Source organism: Eutrema salsugineum, unplaced genomic scaffold, assembly GCF_000478725.1.
Source record: "Eutrema salsugineum unplaced genomic scaffold, Eutsalg1_0 scaffold_2, whole genome shotgun sequence".
Classification (NCBI taxonomy): domain Eukaryota; kingdom Viridiplantae; phylum Streptophyta; class Magnoliopsida; order Brassicales; family Brassicaceae; genus Eutrema; species Eutrema salsugineum.
The window spans coordinates 2,200,508-2,220,099 of record NW_006256829.1 but is presented as its reverse complement, the minus strand read 5'-3'; the positions used below and the strand labels follow the sequence as shown (position 1 = coordinate 2,220,099).

Here is a 19,592-nt window from a genome sequence, read left to right as displayed (position 1 = left end):
GTCAACAAAATTATCTAAATGGGAACAAGGTTATCAAGCACCAGTGGTCTAGTGGTAGAATAGTACCCTGCCACTGTACAGACCCGGGTTCGATTCCCGGCTGGTGCATTGTTTCCAAATTTTGCTCAAAATCGATATACTTTTTGGCCACAAGCTATATGAGATTTTCGCTGTAAATATGTCTATGAATGTCATGCTTTGTTAAACAAAAATCCCATCATAATAAAGAAAGAAGATATACAAAGTTCGATTCCCGGCTGGTGCATTGTTTCCAAATTTTGCGCAAAATCGATATACTTTTTGGCCACAAGCTATATGAGATTTTCGCTGTAAATATGTCTATGAATGTCATGCTTTGTTAAACAAAAATCCCATCATAATAAAGAAAGAAGATATACAAAGTGTATGTGTATATAGAGTTTTAACATTGGGGCAAGTCCAATGGCGGAGACTGTACGGACTGCAAATGCCCTTCACCGTTCTCCACTAAAAATACCATAGCCAAACCCCAGAATATATGCGAGTCGATGTGACAGTGCATTAGCCACACTCCTGGATTGTCAGCCACAAATCTGATGGCTACCCATCCACCTGGAGGAGTTCCAATTGTGTTTCTCCGTGGTGGGTCCAGGAGGTTAAAGGAGGCTGTGTCTTTGCTTGGGTTGAAGTTGCCAATACCTGTTCCCACTACATAGAACTCGTAGCCGTGGAGATGCATTGGGTGATTCTCAATGGTCACGATGCTCGTGTCTTGCAGTATAACTTGCACCTTGGACTTGTACTTTAGTTTATAGGCCTTTGTTCCACGGGTAGGCTGCCATAGCCCTCTGCTTACGTTTCCTGTATAGTCAAATGCAAGAGGAGGAATAGGAGGGAAGTCCGTGGTGAAAACGCCGGCGGAATTGCCTTGGTAATAGGCTTGCATTATGGAGTTTCGTCTAGGGAAGACGAAAGAGACATTGTTAATGCTCGCGGTGAAGCGTGTTCGGTTAGGGCCTTGACACCTTTGCGTGTTTGGGGTTGAGCAGTTGAATAGTCCCAATCCCACTGTGAAAAACAAGTCCTCGTCAATCTCGAGAGGAACTTCCACTCTCGAAGGACTCTTCATCTGAGCTGTGAACGCTGCTGCAGTTGCTGTGTCGTTGAATCCTGGCAGCTGCGCAGGTACTGCCCGTTGTGCCTGCAAGTTACCTTGACGAGTAACACATGGAGCGCCTTTGTATTGGAGGATTGCAGTGGTGGTGGTGTTGTCAAAGGGGGCGTTGGCGCTGTTGTAGGCGTGTGCCGCCATGTAGTAATGTGCTGGTGGTTGGTCTGCGGTTAGAAGCACATCAGTTGTCTGACCTGGTCCTAACATTATGACATTGGTTGAGAAAGGCTTGGTGTAGGAAGCATCCGCAGCAACCACTGTCAGTTTGTGATTCGCCACAGCAAAGAAGAGTTCTTGGTTCAAGCCAGAGTTGACGACCCTGAGGAGGACTGTCTCTCCTGACCCCACCAGAAACCTCAAAGTTTCTGCATTGTGACAACAACACATACTATTAAGTAAACTAACACTTGTTTTTATGAGGCCTCGGAAGCATTAAACTAAATGTACCTTGGCTAGAGCATCTGTAGAAATCACCAGGCTGACCGTTGATGGTGAAGGCGTCTGACACGTTTGGTGCTGCTCCTGTGAACTGAGCCAAGTTTAGGACATCCATGGGGTTTCTGTCCCACCACTCCCCTAAGAGGAGGGTAATCTCTCTCTTGGGAAGAACTGGAAAAGGATAATGAGGAGAAGAGAGCGGAGGACGGATGATGAGAGCTCCATACACGGTGGCTCGTAGCCATCTGCTGTGGGCATGCCACCACAAGGTACCCTCTTGTTCTTCGATGTTGAACCTGTAGGTGTAGCTTCCTCCAGGTTTGATTGGGCACTGGGTTATGTATTCTGGTCCATCTGCCCATGGATTCCGTATTTGCCTTATCCCATGCCTGTAACAGACTTTATTTATAGCTATTGTTTTGATTAATCAAACATTGATACTGATACAAGGGATCAGAGTGAGTGAGTTATACCAATGGAGGCTAATGTTGTACTGAGATTTGTTTATGGCAGTGATGACAAGGGAATCACCGTTTCGAACCTCCAAGGTTGGCCCTGGAAACTGTCCGTTCACAGTGATTGACCTATGAACTCTGCACAGCCTCTTCACTGGAGTCTCTTGGATCTAACAACCACACAAACGAACAAACTAAGTTGAGCATCAAACGTGAGTAACAATGGAGGGGAACAAAAGAGAGGGAAGTAGTAAACACACAACGAACTCGTGCAAGTGAACTTCTGCATTGACAAGTGAAGCTACAAATACTAACACAAAGAACAACCATAGTTGCTCCATTACTACGATTTGAGAGAAATAGAAAGTTGATACCTTTTTATAGGCAGTTTAAGCTGAAGCCTGAAGCTCGGAGACAGAGACATTTTAGTCAAACCCGTAGACACGATTTGGTGTAACCACTAAACAACAAAAAGTTTCTGCTTTTAATATGATTCTTTGTTCCACAAGATGTAGGTGAACCCCTGGCCGGCCTACTTTAGTTCCTGTTTTTGGTTTTTTCTCAACCTCGGACACCAAATCTCTCTAAGCTTTTTTGAATCCACTCCTTAAACCAGAATCTTTACAATTTTCCAATTTAAATAGCATATGATAAAACATTCACTTCCTCTGCTGGAAAATTCACTTCCTCCCATGTCCCATTCGGGTGTCCGCATATTCTTCATTTCTAAGAACAAAAAAAAGCATAATGTTCAACACAAAATGAGTAGGCAATTGTAAGAAATCTAGGAAGATTAGGATAAATTGAGAGGTTGTGTCTAACCTACGGAGAGAGCTTTAAGAAAACCAGAGCGACGACCGCTTAAATCCTTGAAAGATCTCTTTGACGGTGCGGTGGTTAGAAGACTCGACAACCATTGATGTAGTGGAAAGAAATATTCGGAGAGGTCTTAGAAAAGATGGATTGAGCTCTCTTTTTTTTTATTTTTCTCTCGCTTATGATTTCGTCGGTGAGTAGATTAGACTGAAGGCCATTTATTGGGCCTATTTTATATGGGCCTGGTCAACCCTAATCTGAAGTTTGCCTTCTATTTATTTAACCTGGAGACTCTACGTTTACGCTAATTTATAATTTACTTACATAACAAAATAATTTATAATAACCTGGAGCCTGTATTAAATTTCTAAAATAATAATAAATGGCTCGATAACCACTTCCCACAACTTCTCTAGAACACTCTCGTCGAAGCTTTTCAGGGTCGGATCCACAAGTTCTCTCGCGGGTTTGGTTTCGTGGAGCAGAGAATCCGGACCCGGGATCTTTCCGGTGATGATCTCGTGCAGAATGGCGCCAAAGCTGAAGACGTAGCTGGTCTGGGAATCAAGTGGCGTGGAGCTGAGGAAAGTAAAGTCGGCGACTTCAGCGGCGTAATCTGTTGTCAAGTAGACGGAAGATGAGTTGAGGCTGGTTTGGGAAATGGGTTTAGGGCTGAGATTGTGTATGTGTTCTACACAGTAAGCTATTCCCATTGCGATTCTCAGTCTCTTTGGCCAGTCCAAGTGCTCTGCGTCTTGCGCTGCAAATAATTATACAGGTTAGTTACACAAAAGGGATGGGACTGGCTCTACGGAAGAGAAGAACATTCTCAGGAGATTGAATTACTGACCGTGCAGATACTCGAAGAGGGATCCGTAAGGAGCGTACTCGAAAACCATCATCCGGTTGAAAGGCTCGTCTTCACGGCAATATCCGATTAAATTCAGAAAGTTCTTGTGGTCCACTTGAGATAACCTCTGTATCTGCATTGCAGGATTGTCTGTGGTTTTTAGAAGAAAAGAAAGTAAAGAAGGGTGAAGGTGGTTCTGGTGCTACCTTTTCTTGGAACTGTGCTTCGAGATCATTTGACCAGTCTTGGAGGGATCCAGATGCGACTGATAAAACGGCAATCTCAGAGCCGGTGGAGAGAGTTCCTTTGTAAATGGTTGCGTCTGAGGATGTGGAGCCTATGATGTTACTGAAATCTTCGCAGGCAGTCTCTAGTTCCGACAGCTTTAGCTTGGGAACACCTTCATACGTACAGTAAACTCACTCACCAATCTGCTATGTTACTGAATATAGACTAAACATAACGCAGTGAGCGAAGAAAATAGTGATACCTGTGATAATAACATCTTGAAGCTGGCCACTGCTCTTAGTCGTCCATGGCTTTATCATTACTACCTTTTGCTTTCGGAGAAGAAAGAAGGCCACCAATGCGGCCATGAAGCCTAATACAACTACTAGCACTCCAACTATTATGAAAGTCTTGTGAGATACCTTTTTCTTGACAGCACGAGGCAGAAATGGAGCTGGAGGAAGCTGAGCTGGAGGAGGCTGAGCTGGAGGAGGCTGAGCTGGAGGGATCTCGGCTTGGGAACCAGTGGGAGGACTTTTACTTTTAATCTGTGGAGGAGGAGGAGGGAAAAATACATCTGTGGAGATATTCTCTGTAGGCGATGAAGGAGGAGGAGCTTCTCTGACGCCTGGATTCTGGCCAGGGGGAGTTATCTGAAGTAGCCTGCGACTGAAAGGGAATGGTTGTCCAAACTTGTTGTCACACAAATCCAAGATCTCAAGCTCCTGCAATTCTGTTACCTCTTCAGGTACTCTCCCGGAAAATGAATTGTTTCTCAGAATACTGCAAAACCCCCCACAAGAACAAGTACTTGTAGATATTATGTGTAGTTTTGAGGGAGTGTTGGGAAAAACGTTTTTACTTACAGAGATTTCGAGTGAGTTAGGTTTCCGAGTTCAGGTGCAAGTGTTCCTTGCAGGGAGAGATCTCGTAGATTTCTACGGTATTTTTACCCAATTACACAATAAGAGATCAAAATGTAGAGCTGAGAAAGAGGAAAAGCATCTTAAGGATTTGGATGACTTACAAGATGACAACTCTTCCATCGTGTGAACAGACAACACCAGACCAAAAAACAATGAGGAAGCTCTCCCCAGTTCATCAGAGCTCCAAATGGGTCTGTCTCTATCCTTTCTTTGAATTTCATCAGCGCATCTGAGCTTTCTTCACTGGACGTAGGTACTTTTGCCAAGGTTTATTATGGAAGAAGTGTTCATACAAACGAGAGTGTAGCTATCAAGATGATAGACAAAGACAAGGTTTTGAGGGTTGGTCTTAGCGAGCAGATCAAGAGAGAGATCTCTGTCATGAGGATTGCTAAACACCCAAATGTCGTTGAGCTGTACGAGGTTATGGCAACAAAGTCAAGGATTTACTTTGTTATAGAGTATTGTAAAGGTGGAGAGCTTTTCAATAAAGTTTCAAAAGGGAAATTGAGAGAGGATGTTGCTTGGAAGTACTTTTACCAGCTTATCAATGCGGTTGATTTTTGCCATAGCCGGGGAGTGTATCACCGCGACATCAAGCCAGAGAACCTGTTGCTTGATGACAATGAGAATCTCAAGATATCTGATTTTGGATTAAGCGCTCTCGCTGATTGCAAGCGTCAAGATGGTCTTCTCCACACCACTTGTGGCACACCTGCATATGTTGCCCCTGAGGTTATTAACCGGAAAGGATATGATGGCACAAAAGCAGACATTTGGTCTTGCGGTGTTGTCTTGTTTGTGCTTTTGGCTGGTTATCTTCCCTTTCATGACTCCAATCTAATGGAGATGTATAGGAAGATAGGAAAAGCGGATTTCAAGTGCCCGAGTTGGTTTGCCCCTGAAGCAAAGAGATTATTGTGTAAGATGTTGGACCCTAACCATGAGACTAGAATCACCATCTCAAGAATCAAAGAGAGTTCTTGGTTCAGAAAGGGTTTACAGTTGAAGCAAAAAAGGATGGGGAAACAAGTCAGAGAGGCTAATCCCATGGAAGCTGGAGGTTCAGGTCCAGGTGATAGCGGAGAAAACCACGAGGCACCGCAGCTTGGAAACCTCAACGCTTTTGATATTATCGCCTTGTCTTCGGGTTTTGATCTGGCAGGACTTTTTGGAGAAGTATACAACACGCAAGAATCTAGGTTCGCATCTCGAAAGCCTGCTTCAGAGATCATTTCTAAGCTAGAGGAGGTCGCCAAAGGCCTGAAGCTTAAGATAAGAAAGCAAGACGCAGGCTTGTTCAAACTGGAAGGATCAAAGGAAGGAAAAAAAGGGGCTTTGTCGATCGATGCAGAAATTTTTCAAGTGACTCAGACGTTTCACCTGGTTGAAGTGAAGAAGTGTAATGGAGATACTATGGAGTATCAGAAGCTAGTGGAGGAAGATCTTAAGCCTGCTCTTGCAGACATTGTCTGGGTTTGGCAAGGCGAGAAGGAGAAAGACGAGCAGTTACCGCGTGGTTCTCAGGATGAACCAGAACTAGAACAAAATCGTGAATCATCGTAGCAGGAACATGAAGAAGAGAAACTCTCAAGCGGCTTTGAAACATAAGCACCAAGAACAATCCATGTAAGCTGTGACAAACAAAAGCAGAGTGGAAAACGGCACAATGCACAGCTTGATTATTTACATTGCCTGCAAAAATTGTAGATAGTTGATTGTTGTAAAAAAAAAAAACCCTTTTGTTACTTGTGCACTCTATATTAATTTCCCTAAACCCTCTCAGCTTACATCCCAAAACCCCCAAATACTCAACCAACCCCTATTTCAAGTCCTACCTTAAGCCTTAGGATGATTCTTTTTGTGGAGTTAACCTTGTCATCTCGTGTCCTAAATACTGTAACATTGGTGTGCTTTTCTTTATGGGCAGGATTCTACATCCTAGCTCTTCGCATGAGGGGTACACTCAGAGGAAACAAGTTTGTGAAGACCCTTGATCTTACTGCGCTGTTTTTTGGGCTTTGTTCCATCTGTTGCTTGATGGCCTACCTGGATCCTATTATGTCAATCATACCCATCCTTGCTTCTGTCTGCATCGGAGGAGTCTTGTTCTTCACAAGAGATTGGTAGAGATAGAAGAGTCATTGGACGAATTATTGAAAGAGTTATTGGAGTCGGTATTGCTAGTTTAAGTTCCTTTTGAAATTTCCTTTTTGTGTAATAAATGAGTCGTGAGATTGGTAGTAGATCGGTAGAAGAATCTTTGAATCGATTATGTTAAGTTTCTTTTTTAAATAGACAGAGGGCAAATGCTGTCATTTGAAACACATGTTACCGTAACTAATGATTATATAAGATTTACTTTAGTTACGGTAACAGGTGTTTCAAATGACAGCATTTACCCTCTGTCTATTTAAAAAAGAAACTTAACATAATCGATTCAAAAATTCTTCTACCGATTTACTACCAATCTCACGACTCATTTAATGACTCTTCTACCGATCTACTACCAATTTCACGACTCATTTATTACACAAAAAGGAAATTTCAAAAAGAACTTAAACTAGCAATGTCGACTCCAATAACTCTTCCAATAATTCGTCCAATGACTTTTCTATCTCTATCAATCTCTTGTGAAGAACAAGACTCCTCCAATGCATACAAAAGCAAGGATGGATATGATTGACATAATAGGATCCAGGTAGGCCATCAAGCAACAGATGGAACAAAGCCCAAAAAACAGCGCAGTAAGATCAAGGGTCTTCACAAACTTGTTTTCTCTGAGTGTACCCTTCATGCGAAGAGCTAGGATGTAGAATCCTGCCCATAAAGAAAAGCACACCAATGTTACAATATTCAGGATACGAGATGACAAGATTAACTCCACAAAAGGAATCATCCTAAGGCTTGAGGTAAGGCTTGAAGTAGGGGTTGGTTGAGTATTTGGGGGTTTAGGGATGTAAGCTGAGAGGCTAGTCCCTAAAACCCCCAAAACAATATGGATCGCTTGAACACTGTCCTTCCACTCTGCTGTTTCTTTCTGTCCCACGACCACCGGTGAAGCAGGGTTTAAACGGTGGATGAACAAGATCCCGTAAGAGATCATCCTGTGAAAACTACCAAAGCTGACCCTTCCCATTTGAGTAACGAACCGCTTGAACGCGAGGATTTCCGTTTCTTCAAGAGACATTTGAATCCCAAGCGAGGACAGAGCTTGTTGCGCCTGAGGAGTAGTCAGGCTTCCAACTTTTTCGAGATCTGCGTCATCAAAGGCTTGGCGTACCTTGTAGTCTTCGTATTCCGGACGGAAACATCTCAAATACTCGGTCAGTGTGATTAGTCCATCATGATCGGCATCCAAAGCGTCGAAGAGCTTCTGCGATTGGTCGTCCGTGATAGGCACATTCTGTAGATGAAAAGCACGATTCAGTTTTGGTAAGGTGAGGCGGTTGAGATGCTCCGTATCAATTGAATAGAAGATCCTGGAAATATCTGCTTCTATATCTTCGACAATCTTCAGCTTACTCTGCAAATCCATGATTTTTAGAAAAAAAGGAAGAAGCTCTTTTCGTTTTTTGTTTTTGTTTGCTCAACCAAAGAACAAAGACACCAGCTTTTTTATTTATTTAGAGGTTTAGATGATTCTAGATCTCAATGCCAGGTGTTGATTCTTATCTCGTGGAGCGTCCTGCTTTTTGGTCCTCAACGGTCATTTTGTCTCAGGCGGAGAGGTTTTGTCTCAGGCGGAGTGGAACTTGATGGGCTTCACTTGTTTTTCTGGTTGGCCCAATTCTTTCTTCATTTAAAATTCTGTTTGGGCTGGGCTTTGCTGAGCTTGCGTTAATATCTTCTATGCTCTTCTAAGCTACACAACATATATAATTCCTGAACACGGCATCTGGAATAGAGTTTGAGATTAGGGATTTGTCGCGCAGAAAGGCCAAGATGAGTATCGGGTGGGCTGAGGATAATTTAGGGCTTAGGGATTTTGGTTTATTTCGATTTTAATTTAGTTTTTAATTAGTTCGGTTTATTTCGGTTATCGGTATAATAACCGATTCGACCAATAACCGAAAATTGCCAGTTTCAATAAACCATTTGGATACTCCGAATATATATCTTTATCCCTCGTTCATCTGCTAAATTGTAAATCCCCACCCTAAATTTCGTCTCTGATGGCCTTTGACAGTCTTACCGACAAAAATTTTGTTTTCAGACAACTGAAAGCAAAATCTGATAATCAGGTTCGAGTTCTCTATCGATTACCTGAAAATCTCCCCTTTCTTTTCCAATTTGTTTGGCTATCGCGAATGTGTAAATTTGTCCTGATTTACTCGTTTTGCTGGGCTCTTTGAATTTTGAGGTCTGCTTCGATTGTAGTGCGAAGAACCCGACCTGGGCATCGGTTACATACGGGATTTTTCTCTGCATCGATTGTTCATCTGCTCATCGAAATCTCGGTGCTCATATCAGCTTCGTGAGGTAAACAAAACTTAATTCCTTGGCATTATTGTAGCTCACAGTTGCAACGATCTGTTGATTGAGGAGGAAATGACGGGTGGTACTAGTATAGCCCATGAAAGTGTAGAAATTACTCTCCCTTTATCGTCTTAGGATGTTGAACAAAATACGAGTATGCTCTACTAAAACCGGCATGGGTTTTTAACTTCAGTTCCGAGGAATTAGACTGATTTGAATTATCGATCCACTGAGACTACAAACACACGCTTAACTGTGGAGTTTTTGTAGTATAGGTCAACGGATTTAGACTCATGGAGCCCTCAGCAGCTCAGGACGATGATGTTTGGTGGCAACAACCGCGCTCATGTGTTTTTCAAGCAACATGGATGGACTGATGCTGGCAATATCGAAGCTAAGTACACTTCAAGAGCTGCTGATTTGTATAGGCAGAATCTTTCCAAGAAAGTTGCTAAAGCTATTGCAGAAGATACTAATACTGGGGATTCTTCTTATGCTGCCAAGGAAGAATTACCTCCTAAAGAAAGCTCTTCTGATCAAGCTACCGGTCCCACTTCTTCACCTAGAGATTTTAATACAGTTGCTCCCTGTCCGTTTAAGACACATAGTGGTCTGAAAAGGACGGGAAAGACTGGTGGTCTTGGTGCACGGAAGCTGACTACTAAGGTTTGTTTTTTTTTTAGCACTAACGTTACTGCCCTCTTGTTCTGGTTGATATATCCGATTTTTTTTTTTTGTTGGGTATCTTGTAGCCAAAGGAAATTCTCTATGAGCAGACACCTGAAGAATCTGCGGCGCTTATTCCTGTAGCATCTTCAACTGATGACAGCGGAATCGAATCGTCAGCTGAGATTGAGTACAATGACGACGTGCAATCTGGAGGAAAAAGCGGTGGTGGTACACCACCAAAGTCATCAAGCTTCTCTGAAGGTTTCGGTATGGACCGTCCTTTCTCCAAGAAATCAACATCCAGCTCGTTGAAAGTTTGAGTAAGCCTGTGTCTTTTGGTGATGATTAGCATCCAGTTACAATATAATCTTCTAACAATTAAAAAAAAAAAAAATTATTACTAGGTTGAAGAATCATATGAAGCAAGAAAAAAGTTCTCAAACGCAAAGTCCATTTCCTCTGCTCAGTTTTTCGGGGATCAGAACGAGTCTGCTAATCTTGAATCAAAGGCTACCCTTGCGAAATTGTCAGTAAGTATATTAATTTGCCACCATCGTCATGTCAAACACTTGGTGCGATATCTCTTTGGTGTGAATTTGATTCTGATATTCACTCACAGTGGGATAAAGAGTTATCCTCCGTAGTAAACAGAGCGGGAAAAATGATGGAGAAGATTGGAACTTTAGCTTGCGGCATCTTCACTGATTCTGGCAAACAAGTTGAAGATATTCATGACCTCCGTAGGGAGCTAAATTGCTTAAGACAGAACCTACATGCCCCAGATGCTAAGGATTGGGCCAGTGACTTGTGTTCACGTGTAAGTTGCACTACACTCAAACCTCTCGGACAATGTTGGTAATATGCATCTTAGAAAAACTAATATAAACATTGAAAAACAAAATAGGTAGCATAACTCAAATTGTCAATAGGTGATAGAAAAAAATGAGCTACGATTCCTTTGTTTTTCCATTTTTTTTTTTGGGTGAAAAGACGGCGTCTACTACGTTGTATTAATTAGTAGATATCAAATTTTGTAACATTGCTCTCGGGTCTTCAGTTGTTCTGATAAACTTAGTATTTGGTTGGCTGATTCTAACAGCTGTCGGAAGTTTATTGGAAAGTCTGGAACGACAATACAAGCGAATATGCACGCACAGTTCATTCTACCCTAGTTGAGAGCATGGCCTTGATGCGGCAAATATATGGCGTTTCCCTAGCATCTGATGCTCAGTACACTTATTGCTGAGAAGAGCATGTTCTTTTTACATCTTTTATCGAACAAAGTACGTCTACAAAGAAGTAAAACAAAAAAAAAGAAAAAAAAAAGAAAAAAAAGAAAGAAGTACGGCTAAGAGCATGTGCTTTTTTACTTCCTTCTTTCTTTCTTTTTAAAAAACTTTTCAAAAAAAAAGTATTGCTATCGTTGCATAGCTGCCTTTGTTGTTTATTTGCCAAAAACGTCTGTAATTTTAAAACTGCTTTCGCAGATTGTGAATTATTGCAAAACAAATAAAACATGAACTCATAAATTTGGAACAAACACAATTACACAAGAGTGCAATGCAAATGACTGGGTCATACTTTTTAACTAAGGTATTTCCGACAAACTGGATTCGAAGGATGTCTTTTTGATTACTCCAAGCGTTTGACGGATTAACTTATTGCTTCATTGACTTCGCAACATCGTTTACCTTTTAATTTTATTAAGTCAACTGATTTCAAGAAAAAATTACTACTAAATTCCATACAAACATTACAAAACGCTCTACTGGAATTTTTAGCTGTCTTTTTTAATGTCTTGCAAACCAACAACATGAAATAGGAAAAGGCTTCAAAACTGAGGCAAGAAGCGAATCTATGACACAAGAGTAAAACGAAACGGCCTTGGATGATTCATTTTTATATGTAACTCATAGATTTGGAACAAACACAAGAATGCAAAGCAAAGGACTGGTTCATATTTTTTAGTTAAGAGGTGTTTTTGACAAAAACTGGATCCCACCTGAAGCTTGACTTTTTAGTTAAGAGGTGTTTTTGACAAAAACACAAGAATGCAAAGCAAAGGATGTCTTTTTATGTATTGAAGCTTGACTTTTCTAAGTTCTTGATAAGCCAATACTATTGGCCCAATAGTGCCGTCCGACCTATTAGCCTGTATTAATCAATCTCACTTTCAGTTTTTTTTTTTTGTACAAAACACTAGTTCCAAAGTTTTATCTTCTGTAACGTCCTAAGTCCTCTAAGCGCTTGCCAATTAACTTATTTTTTCGTTCATTAAGCAACATTGTTTAGCTTTTAATTTATTTAAGTCAACTGAATTTAATGAGTAAATTACTAAAATCCATACAAACATTACAAAACGCTCTAATGGAATTTTCAGCTGTTTTTTTATAACCGGGTCTTGCAAACCAACAACATGAAATAGGAAAAAGCTTCAAAACTGAGGCAAGAAGCGAGTCTATAACACAAGAGTAACACGAAACGGCCTTTGATGATTCACGTTTTTTAAGCAGCTTGTTGTGCAGAAAGCCTCTTCCTGGCTTCCTCAATGATGGACAGCTTAATACCTTTGCCCTTTGGAAGAGACACCCACGGCTTCGTTCCTTTGCCGATTGTGAACACATTGCCCAACCTTGTGGCAAACTCATGACCTGTTGAGTCTTGGATGTGTATCGTCTCGAAGCTTCCCTTATGCTTCTCACGGTTCTTAATCACACCCACACGCCCTCTGTTTCTGCCTCCAGTCACCATCACAACGTTTCCCACGTCAAACTTGATGAACTCCACAATCTTGTTCTCCTCAAGATCCAGCTTGATGGTGTCGTTTGGCTTGATGAGCGGGTCAGGGTAACGGATAGTGCGACCATCATAAGTGTTCAGGTAAGGAATTCCCTTCTGCCCAAACTGGATAGTCCTAACCTTGCAAAGCTTGAACTGCACAATGCAACAAATCACACATTACTCATTTGATACCGATCATTGAACATAGCCAAAGATATAAGAAGAAAACGCAGCAAACCTTAGCTTCCTCGTCCCTGATGGAGTGAAGACGGAAACGTCCCTTGGTGTCATACAGAAGACGGAAGTTCTCATTTGTCTTGGGGATCGATACAACATCTATATTTAAATCAAAATACAGCTTAGACCAGTGATCAAAATACATGCAACCAAAATGGTATAACCGGAAAAGAAAAGAAAATAAAAAACGTACCCATGAACCCAGCAGGGTACGTCTTGTCAGTCCTCACTTTTCCATCAACTTGGATGTGCCTCTGCATCAGGATGGAGATCACTTCACGGTATGTCAAAGCATACTTCAACCTGTTCCTGATGATTAGGACAAGAGGAAGACACTCCCTCGACTTGTGAGGTCCAGAAGATGGCTTGGGGGCCTGCAAGAAACAGCATCATGAACAATGTTAACAAATTCATGTTATAGGCAAATGTAATGAAACACAAGTTTGAGACAAGAAAACGTACGAAGGCACCGCCAAGTTTGTCAAGCATCCAATGTTTGGGGGCATTGAGCCTCTTTAGATGCTTCTTCAATCCTCTTGCCTGCAAAATTACATTAAAATATGAATAGGTCAAAATAAACACACGCCAAAAACCTAGACGACTCGATCAATACAAAAAATTGTCACATTTGATAAAACCTTGTCAAAAGAGGTTGTACTTTAAAAAAAAAAATACATAAAAGCCTCACAATTTCTATATTACATTCAAGCATTTCTTTCAAATCAGAAACCATGTGAGAATGCATCGTCTAAAAAGATCAATTTGAACATTTCCCAAAAAGCTCAATTTTCAAAGACAAGAGAACACTGCAGACAGATTTCGACCCTGAAACATAACAGTTGCCACATTTCTGTAATCGAAAACCGACCAAATAGAACATACGGGTAAACTAAAACGACCAGAGTGACCATTTATCCTAGGACACTAACAAAATGCCCATAATTTGAATATCCATGTTTATGTATAAATGAGCATTCACTGAACGCAAGAGAAACAGAACAAGCACAAGGTGAGAGCAGAGTAAGAGAAATTTGGACTAACCATGTTTGCAGGTGTTCCGGAGCTGACGACTTCTGATTCTTCTGCGGCGGCAATTCACGGTTCTCTCTACGCTTATATATGAAAAGAAAGAACCAAAACCCTAGAGTTGGTCACAAATATATTGGGCTTATTAAGTTAGCACAGGCCCATTTATATCCTGAATTTAAACCAACCGCGTGATTAATTATTTTTCATAATTTATCTTATAAACGAATCATAGCCATTTAGGAGTTACACGTGAGCGTTATTGCTGAGGTGGCGATAAAATATTTGTCATGAAAATATTACTTTGTTTGACAAGCAGCAAACAAGAGAATGATTTTTTTTTTCCTTCATTGAAAGCACAACAAGAGAATCATTTTTACACAAAGCATGAGGAAAGCATGAGGTCACAATTCATAAATGGAAATAAACAATGTGAATTACAGTTATTGTAATATTTTGGTATATTAAAAGCTTAGTGGATTCATGTGTTCTTTCAAATTGTCCATTGCAGGTTTGGGTAGCGTGACGAGCACCCTAACGCCACCATGCTTTCTTGGCAAGAAAATACAAAGATCCGGCAAATATTTGGGCACTAAGGGTATGATATTCACCGATCCACCATACCCGAAATCAACTTCGTCTAGCAATCCAAGTTGCCTCCAATCAGTGAGCAACATGAACGCTCCGTTCCCTCCTTGACACGTTACCTTCATCTTCAGGCTTTTCTCTGTCTCTTTGAGCTGCTCACACACGTATCTCTTCTCCAACGCGGATCTCTTAGCCTCTTTGATTAGCTTCACAACGTGAGACAACGGTGAGTTGCTCAACTCTCCTGCCTTCATCGCTACGTTGGCTTTCACGAACGCGTTTCCGTAGTAGCCTTCCCGTAACGGTGGCTCTACAACGCGTCGTATACCCACGGCCATTCCAAAAAGCGTGGTTCCATCTGGACTCAGCTTCAAGGCCCTGCACCTTGCTCTCCAAACATGGGCCGCGAGAATCTCCAGAGTCGTGACCTCCTCACCAATCTTCTTCTTGAGCTGAGCGATGTCTTGAGGTGTGACGTTGAGTATCTCACAGACCATGTCGTGGGTTGGTGTGTAAGGAGAAGTTGCCACAGTAGAGCAAGCCTCCCCGAAATCAACTAGCTTCTGAGCTTGTTCCTCCTCCACTTCCCCTACATTTATATACAAAATGTTAACACACTATTTTTGATGCTGTAAATCTATAAGCAAAATATATTTTGATATACTTAGTTGATATATATACATACCGTTAAAGTGAAAGTTGTTAGAGGTTAGGCAGTGTCTGTCCCAGACGGGGATGATGCTGGGTTGTGTCTTGCCTGCAGCGAACTCAGTTAAGGCTTTGAAAAACTGAGACGCTCCAAAACCATCGCAGAGGGAATGAGAGAGAGCCGTTCCAATAGTGATCCCTCCACATGCAAACAGAGTGATCTGAACAGCAAGAGCGTTGTAACCACCAGAGGTCACAGCTTCGTCACAAGGTACGAGTTGGTTTAAGGCTGCGTCAATGTCCTCCAAATAGTTGAGGGAAGAGAGAGTGCAGTCAGTGGTTGCCTTCACAAAGGGGACTCCCTCTGTGGGAGTGCACGTCAGCTCTAGCCTATGGTCTTGTGATCGACGGTGAAGTTTTCCGGCGAGAGGATAGTAATAAACAAGAGCATGAGAGAGAGCTTGCTGTAGAAGAGAAGCTGGATCGTCGTGGACGTCTTTGGAGGGTGGTGGGGCGTAGACATAAATGGTTTTGGCGAGGGTTTCGATGTAAGGATCGTTGTCGAGTGTCGAGAGAGAAAGAGAGACTTCAGGTGTTGCCTTTGAGGGTTTCACTACAACCACTTGTGATTTCTTCACAACCAAGGGACTCGATGAACTCATGCCTTGGCTTCCCATCTATGGCTCAGATATCACATGCGTATTTGTGTCTATGTTTATATATACAACTTGTAAAAGAATATAATTGACGTTTAATATGAATAAAAAAGGGGAGTAGGGATGTGAGTTGGTAAGATATGACTTTGAAGATTGGAAAACGGAAACTGCAAAGTCAAGTCTTATCTTATCTTTATATTACATTAAAAATACGTGGTTTATCATAAGTCCCTTTCAGCATTTTTGTAAAAAAAAAAAGTATTGGAACTACACAAACACAATTAATCCTTGAATTGGATGTGGAAGTCAACTGCATTGATGGATGCATTGAAGAGATTTAAGTGTTGTAAGTGTCGAAAGAAGATTCGTGAGGCACATGCGAATGAGCAAAACGCGTTTTTGTTTGTGGTGGTGGTATCACAACTCACATATTCATCACTCTCATCATTCTCTCTGTTATACATTATATTTCAAAATCCAATTTTTTTATAAAAAAAAATTATAGTACTGTCTCATAAAAAGGGTTTCTGTTGTGGAGAACATCGACATCAGTTTTTCTTTGTTTAACCTCAAATTCAAGATGGGATAAGTAATTGGCTTGGGTTGAGCAGTCATGAGGAGCCACGTACATATACGATCATCAGTAATGAGTCAGTGGTTGAGACACGGAAATTCAATGATGTAAAGTAGCCTAATCATATCCGCTTTATTACCTTCACTCTTCTTTGTGTCATGTGAAACAGGTCTTCTTCTCCATATGCAATTAAAGTGTTTGAAGTAATCTTTTTGGTTATCTGTTATTTTGTCAATTTCGACTTAACCCTATAAACCACTACAAAGCATGCCTACATATATATTCATATTTATCATGTATCGTGTATGCAGCCAGAAATTCCAAGATTACATGCAATTACAGATCTACACTAAAGATAAGTTAAGTGATTATAACCAAGTGGTGGTAGTGGGGTGGTTCCCTTTTTTAGTGAGAGTTGCCCTGTTGGTCTAGGCCAGGTATTTACATGATCTTTCTGACTGGTCTACAGGATTTCATATTTATCGATGTTAAGCCTTTTCTCAAAAAAAATATTTAACGATGTTATTGTTGACCAAACCTATGTTCATTAATTTGCAAAGGCAGTGATAAAAATAGCATCAAAATATAGTTAACAAAAAAACATTTGCGTAGCATTAATTGACAAATTTAGCATTTAATATAACAAATGCGAGTTCACAAATTTAGCAGTTAATTGGGAGTCTTTAAAAAAAAAAAAAAGAGTAGCATTTAAACTAAAACCATTGGATCTATGAGACAAAAGAGGAGAAAATCAACGATCAAAGGCGCTAGCATTAGGTGTACGAGCCCAGAGGGATACACATGCCCTCTGTCTATTCACTTCCACGCATTAACGCAACTATTTAATAATATATGTTAGATTTTTTCTCTACTTTAATTTATTAGAAAGAGAAAATATAAACTAAAAAAATCAAAAACAGAGGAGCAGAGTTGATGCGCTAGTCAAAGCAAAGATCCCAACTTTATTGATCGAATCCGCTTCATTAGAGGTATTCGCTTCTTCTTCGTCCTCCTTTCTATTGGGTATATCTCGAATCCGATTTTCTGGGTCTTGCTTCTCAATTTCTAGTTAACTTACAATCGTTGATCGAAATCGGTTTTGTTGAGTGGTGATCCGATTGTTTCTAGCTCTCTCTAGGTATATGCTATTGAAGTTTTGTAGATTAGGATGGAGAACAAACCAAGTGTATTAACTGATAGATACGAGGTCGGGAGGTTATTGGGTCAAGGTACTTTTGCCAAGGTTTATTATGGAAGAAGTGTTCATACAAACGAGAGTGTAGCTATCAAGATGATAGACAAAGACAAGGTTTTGAGGGTTGGTCTTAGCGAGCAGATCAAGAGAGAGATCTCTGTCATGAGGATTGCTAAACACCCAAATGTCGTTGAGCTGTACGAGGTTATGGCAACAAAGTCAAGGATTTACTTTGTTATAGAGTATTGTAAAGGTGGAGAGCTTTTCAATAAAGTTTCAAAAGGGAAATTGAGAGAGGATGTTGCTTGGAAGTACTTTTACCAGCTTATCAATGCGGTTGATTTTTGCCATAGCCGGGGAGTGTATCACCGCGACATCAAGCCAGAGAACCTGTTGCTTGATGACAATGAGAATCTCAAGATATCTGATTTTGGATTAAGCGCTCTCGCTGATTGCAAGCGTCAAGATGGTCTTCTCCACACCACTTGTGGCACACCTGCATATGTTGCCCCTGAGGTTATTAACCGGAAAGGATATGATGGCACAAAAGCAGACATTTGGTCTTGCGGTGTTGTCTTGTTTGTGCTTTTGGCTGGTTATCTTCCCTTCCATGACTCCAATCTAATGGAGATGTATAGGAAGATAGGAAAAGCGGATTTCAAGTGCCCGAGTTGGTTTGCCCCTGAAGCAAAGAGATTATTGTGTAAGATGTTGGACCCTAACCATGAGACTAGAATCACCATCTCAAGAATCAAAGAGAGTTCTTGGTTCAGAAAAGGTTTACAGTTGAAGCAAAAAAGGATGGGGAAACAAGTCAGAGAGGCTAATCCCATGGAAGCTGGAGGTTCAGGTCCAGGTGATAGCGGAGAAAACCACGAGCCACCGCAGCTTGGAAACCTCAACGCTTTTGATATTATCGCCTTGTCTTCTGGTTTTGATCTGGCAGGACTTTTTGGAGAAGTATACAACACGCGAGAATCTAGATTCGCATCTCGAAAGCCTGCTTCAGAGATCATTTCTAAGCTAGAGGAGGTTGCCAAAGGCCTGAAGCTGAAGATAAGAAAGCAAGACGCAGGCTTGTTTAAACTGGAAGGATCAAAGGAAGGAAAAAAAGGGGCTTTGTCGATCGATGCAGAAATTTTTCAAGTGACTCAGACGTTTCACCTGGTTGAAGTGAAGAAATGTAATGGGGATACTATGGAGTATCAGAAACTAGTGGAGGAAGATCTTAAGCCTGCTCTTGCAGACATTGTCTGGGTTTGGCAAGGCGAGAAGGAGAAAGACGAGCAGTTACCGCGTGGTTCTCAGGATGAACCAGAACTAGAACAAAATCGTGAATCATCGTAGCAGGAACATGAAGAAGAGAAACTCTCAAGCGGCTTTGAAACATGAGCATCAAGAACAATCCATGTAAGCTGTGACAAACAAAAGCAGAGGAAAAAACGGCACAATGCACAGCTTGATTATTTACATTGCCTGCAAAAAGTGTAGATAGTTGATTGTTGTAAAAAAAAACCCTTTTGTTAGTTGAGCACTCTATATTAATTTCTTAAGGTTTTGTACGTACGATAGCAGGAGACAGAAAATGTGAATAACCAAATCTTATATAGTCATTAGTTACAGTAACAGGTGTTGTTTCAAATGACAGCATTTGCCCTCTGTCTATTGAAAAAATCTATGTAGAATTTTTTTGAATTTGTCTTTCTTTCTTTTTCTTTTCTCAAAAGCCAAATTACAAATTGATGAAGACAGACTGGGGGCAGAGCTGATATACTAGTCAAAGCAGAGATCTGCACGTCCTCTTATGTTTTGGATTCATCCTCGAGTCGTCTTCATCAGAGGTGATTGATTCTTCTTCCTTTCTATATTCATACAA

General features: G+C 41.0%; 5 protein-coding genes, 1 non-coding gene and 2 pseudogenes across 7 annotated transcripts; 4 read left to right on the top strand and 4 right to left on the bottom strand.

The window, feature by feature from the left end:
- The first annotated feature begins 37 nt into the window (after nucleotides 1–37).
- Nucleotides 38–108, top strand: TRNAG-GCC. Its single transcript has one exon. It is a non-coding gene; the product is annotated as a tRNA-Gly (tRNA).
- A 224-nt stretch (nucleotides 109–332) lies between these two features.
- Nucleotides 333–3,079, bottom strand: LOC18017516 (laccase-13). Its single transcript, XM_006399130.2, has 5 exons — nucleotides 2,866–3,079; nucleotides 2,418–2,769; nucleotides 2,062–2,213; nucleotides 1,598–1,977; nucleotides 333–1,515 (listed from the first exon to the last, which is right to left on the bottom strand). Exons 4-5 carry the CDS (start codon nucleotides 1,701–1,703, stop codon nucleotides 422–424), a joined length of 1,200 nt encoding a protein of 399 aa, XP_006399193.1. The 5' UTR covers nucleotides 1,704–1,977; nucleotides 2,062–2,213; nucleotides 2,418–2,769; nucleotides 2,866–3,079; the 3' UTR covers nucleotides 333–421.
- Nucleotides 3,080–3,107: 28 nt separating this feature from the next.
- On the bottom strand, nucleotides 3,108–5,108 carry LOC18017515 (annotated as a pseudogene).
- LOC18017509 (CBL-interacting serine/threonine-protein kinase 2) lies at nucleotides 5,066–19,325 on the top strand. Of its 2 annotated transcripts, none has more exons than XM_024156346.1 (2): nucleotides 5,066–5,116; nucleotides 17,751–19,325. In XM_024156346.1, the coding sequence occupies exon 2, from the start codon at nucleotides 17,813–17,815 to the stop codon at nucleotides 19,061–19,063; it is 1,251 nt and encodes a 416-aa protein (XP_024012114.1). In that variant the 5' UTR covers nucleotides 5,066–5,116; nucleotides 17,751–17,812; the 3' UTR covers nucleotides 19,064–19,325. The 2 variants fall into 2 exon arrangements, with proteins under 2 accessions (XP_024012114.1, XP_006399186.1); XM_006399123.2 differs by lacking the exon at nucleotides 5,066–5,116 and adding an exon at nucleotides 17,412–17,544 and having other exon boundaries at nucleotides 17,650–19,325.
- On the top strand, nucleotides 5,115–6,642 carry LOC18017514 (CBL-interacting serine/threonine-protein kinase 2). The gene has a single exon (XM_006399128.2). It carries the CDS (start codon nucleotides 5,179–5,181, stop codon nucleotides 6,427–6,429), a length of 1,251 nt encoding a protein of 416 aa, XP_006399191.1. The 5' UTR covers nucleotides 5,115–5,178; the 3' UTR covers nucleotides 6,430–6,642.
- LOC18017512 lies at nucleotides 9,016–11,337 on the top strand (annotated as a pseudogene).
- LOC18017511 (40S ribosomal protein S4-1) lies at nucleotides 12,305–14,193 on the bottom strand. Its single transcript, XM_006399125.2, has 5 exons — nucleotides 14,071–14,193; nucleotides 13,492–13,569; nucleotides 13,223–13,403; nucleotides 13,031–13,128; nucleotides 12,305–12,945 (listed from the first exon to the last, which is right to left on the bottom strand). Exons 1-5 carry the CDS (start codon nucleotides 14,071–14,073, stop codon nucleotides 12,517–12,519), a joined length of 789 nt encoding a protein of 262 aa, XP_006399188.1. The 5' UTR covers nucleotides 14,074–14,193; the 3' UTR covers nucleotides 12,305–12,516.
- LOC18017510 (spermidine sinapoyl-CoA acyltransferase) lies at nucleotides 14,403–15,968 on the bottom strand. The gene is made up of 2 exons (XM_006399124.2): nucleotides 15,329–15,968; nucleotides 14,403–15,232 (listed from the first exon to the last, which is right to left on the bottom strand). The coding sequence occupies exons 1-2, from the start codon at nucleotides 15,966–15,968 to the stop codon at nucleotides 14,520–14,522; spliced, it is 1,353 nt and encodes a 450-aa protein (XP_006399187.1). The 3' UTR covers nucleotides 14,403–14,519.
- Nucleotides 19,326–19,592: the final 267 nt, after the last annotated feature.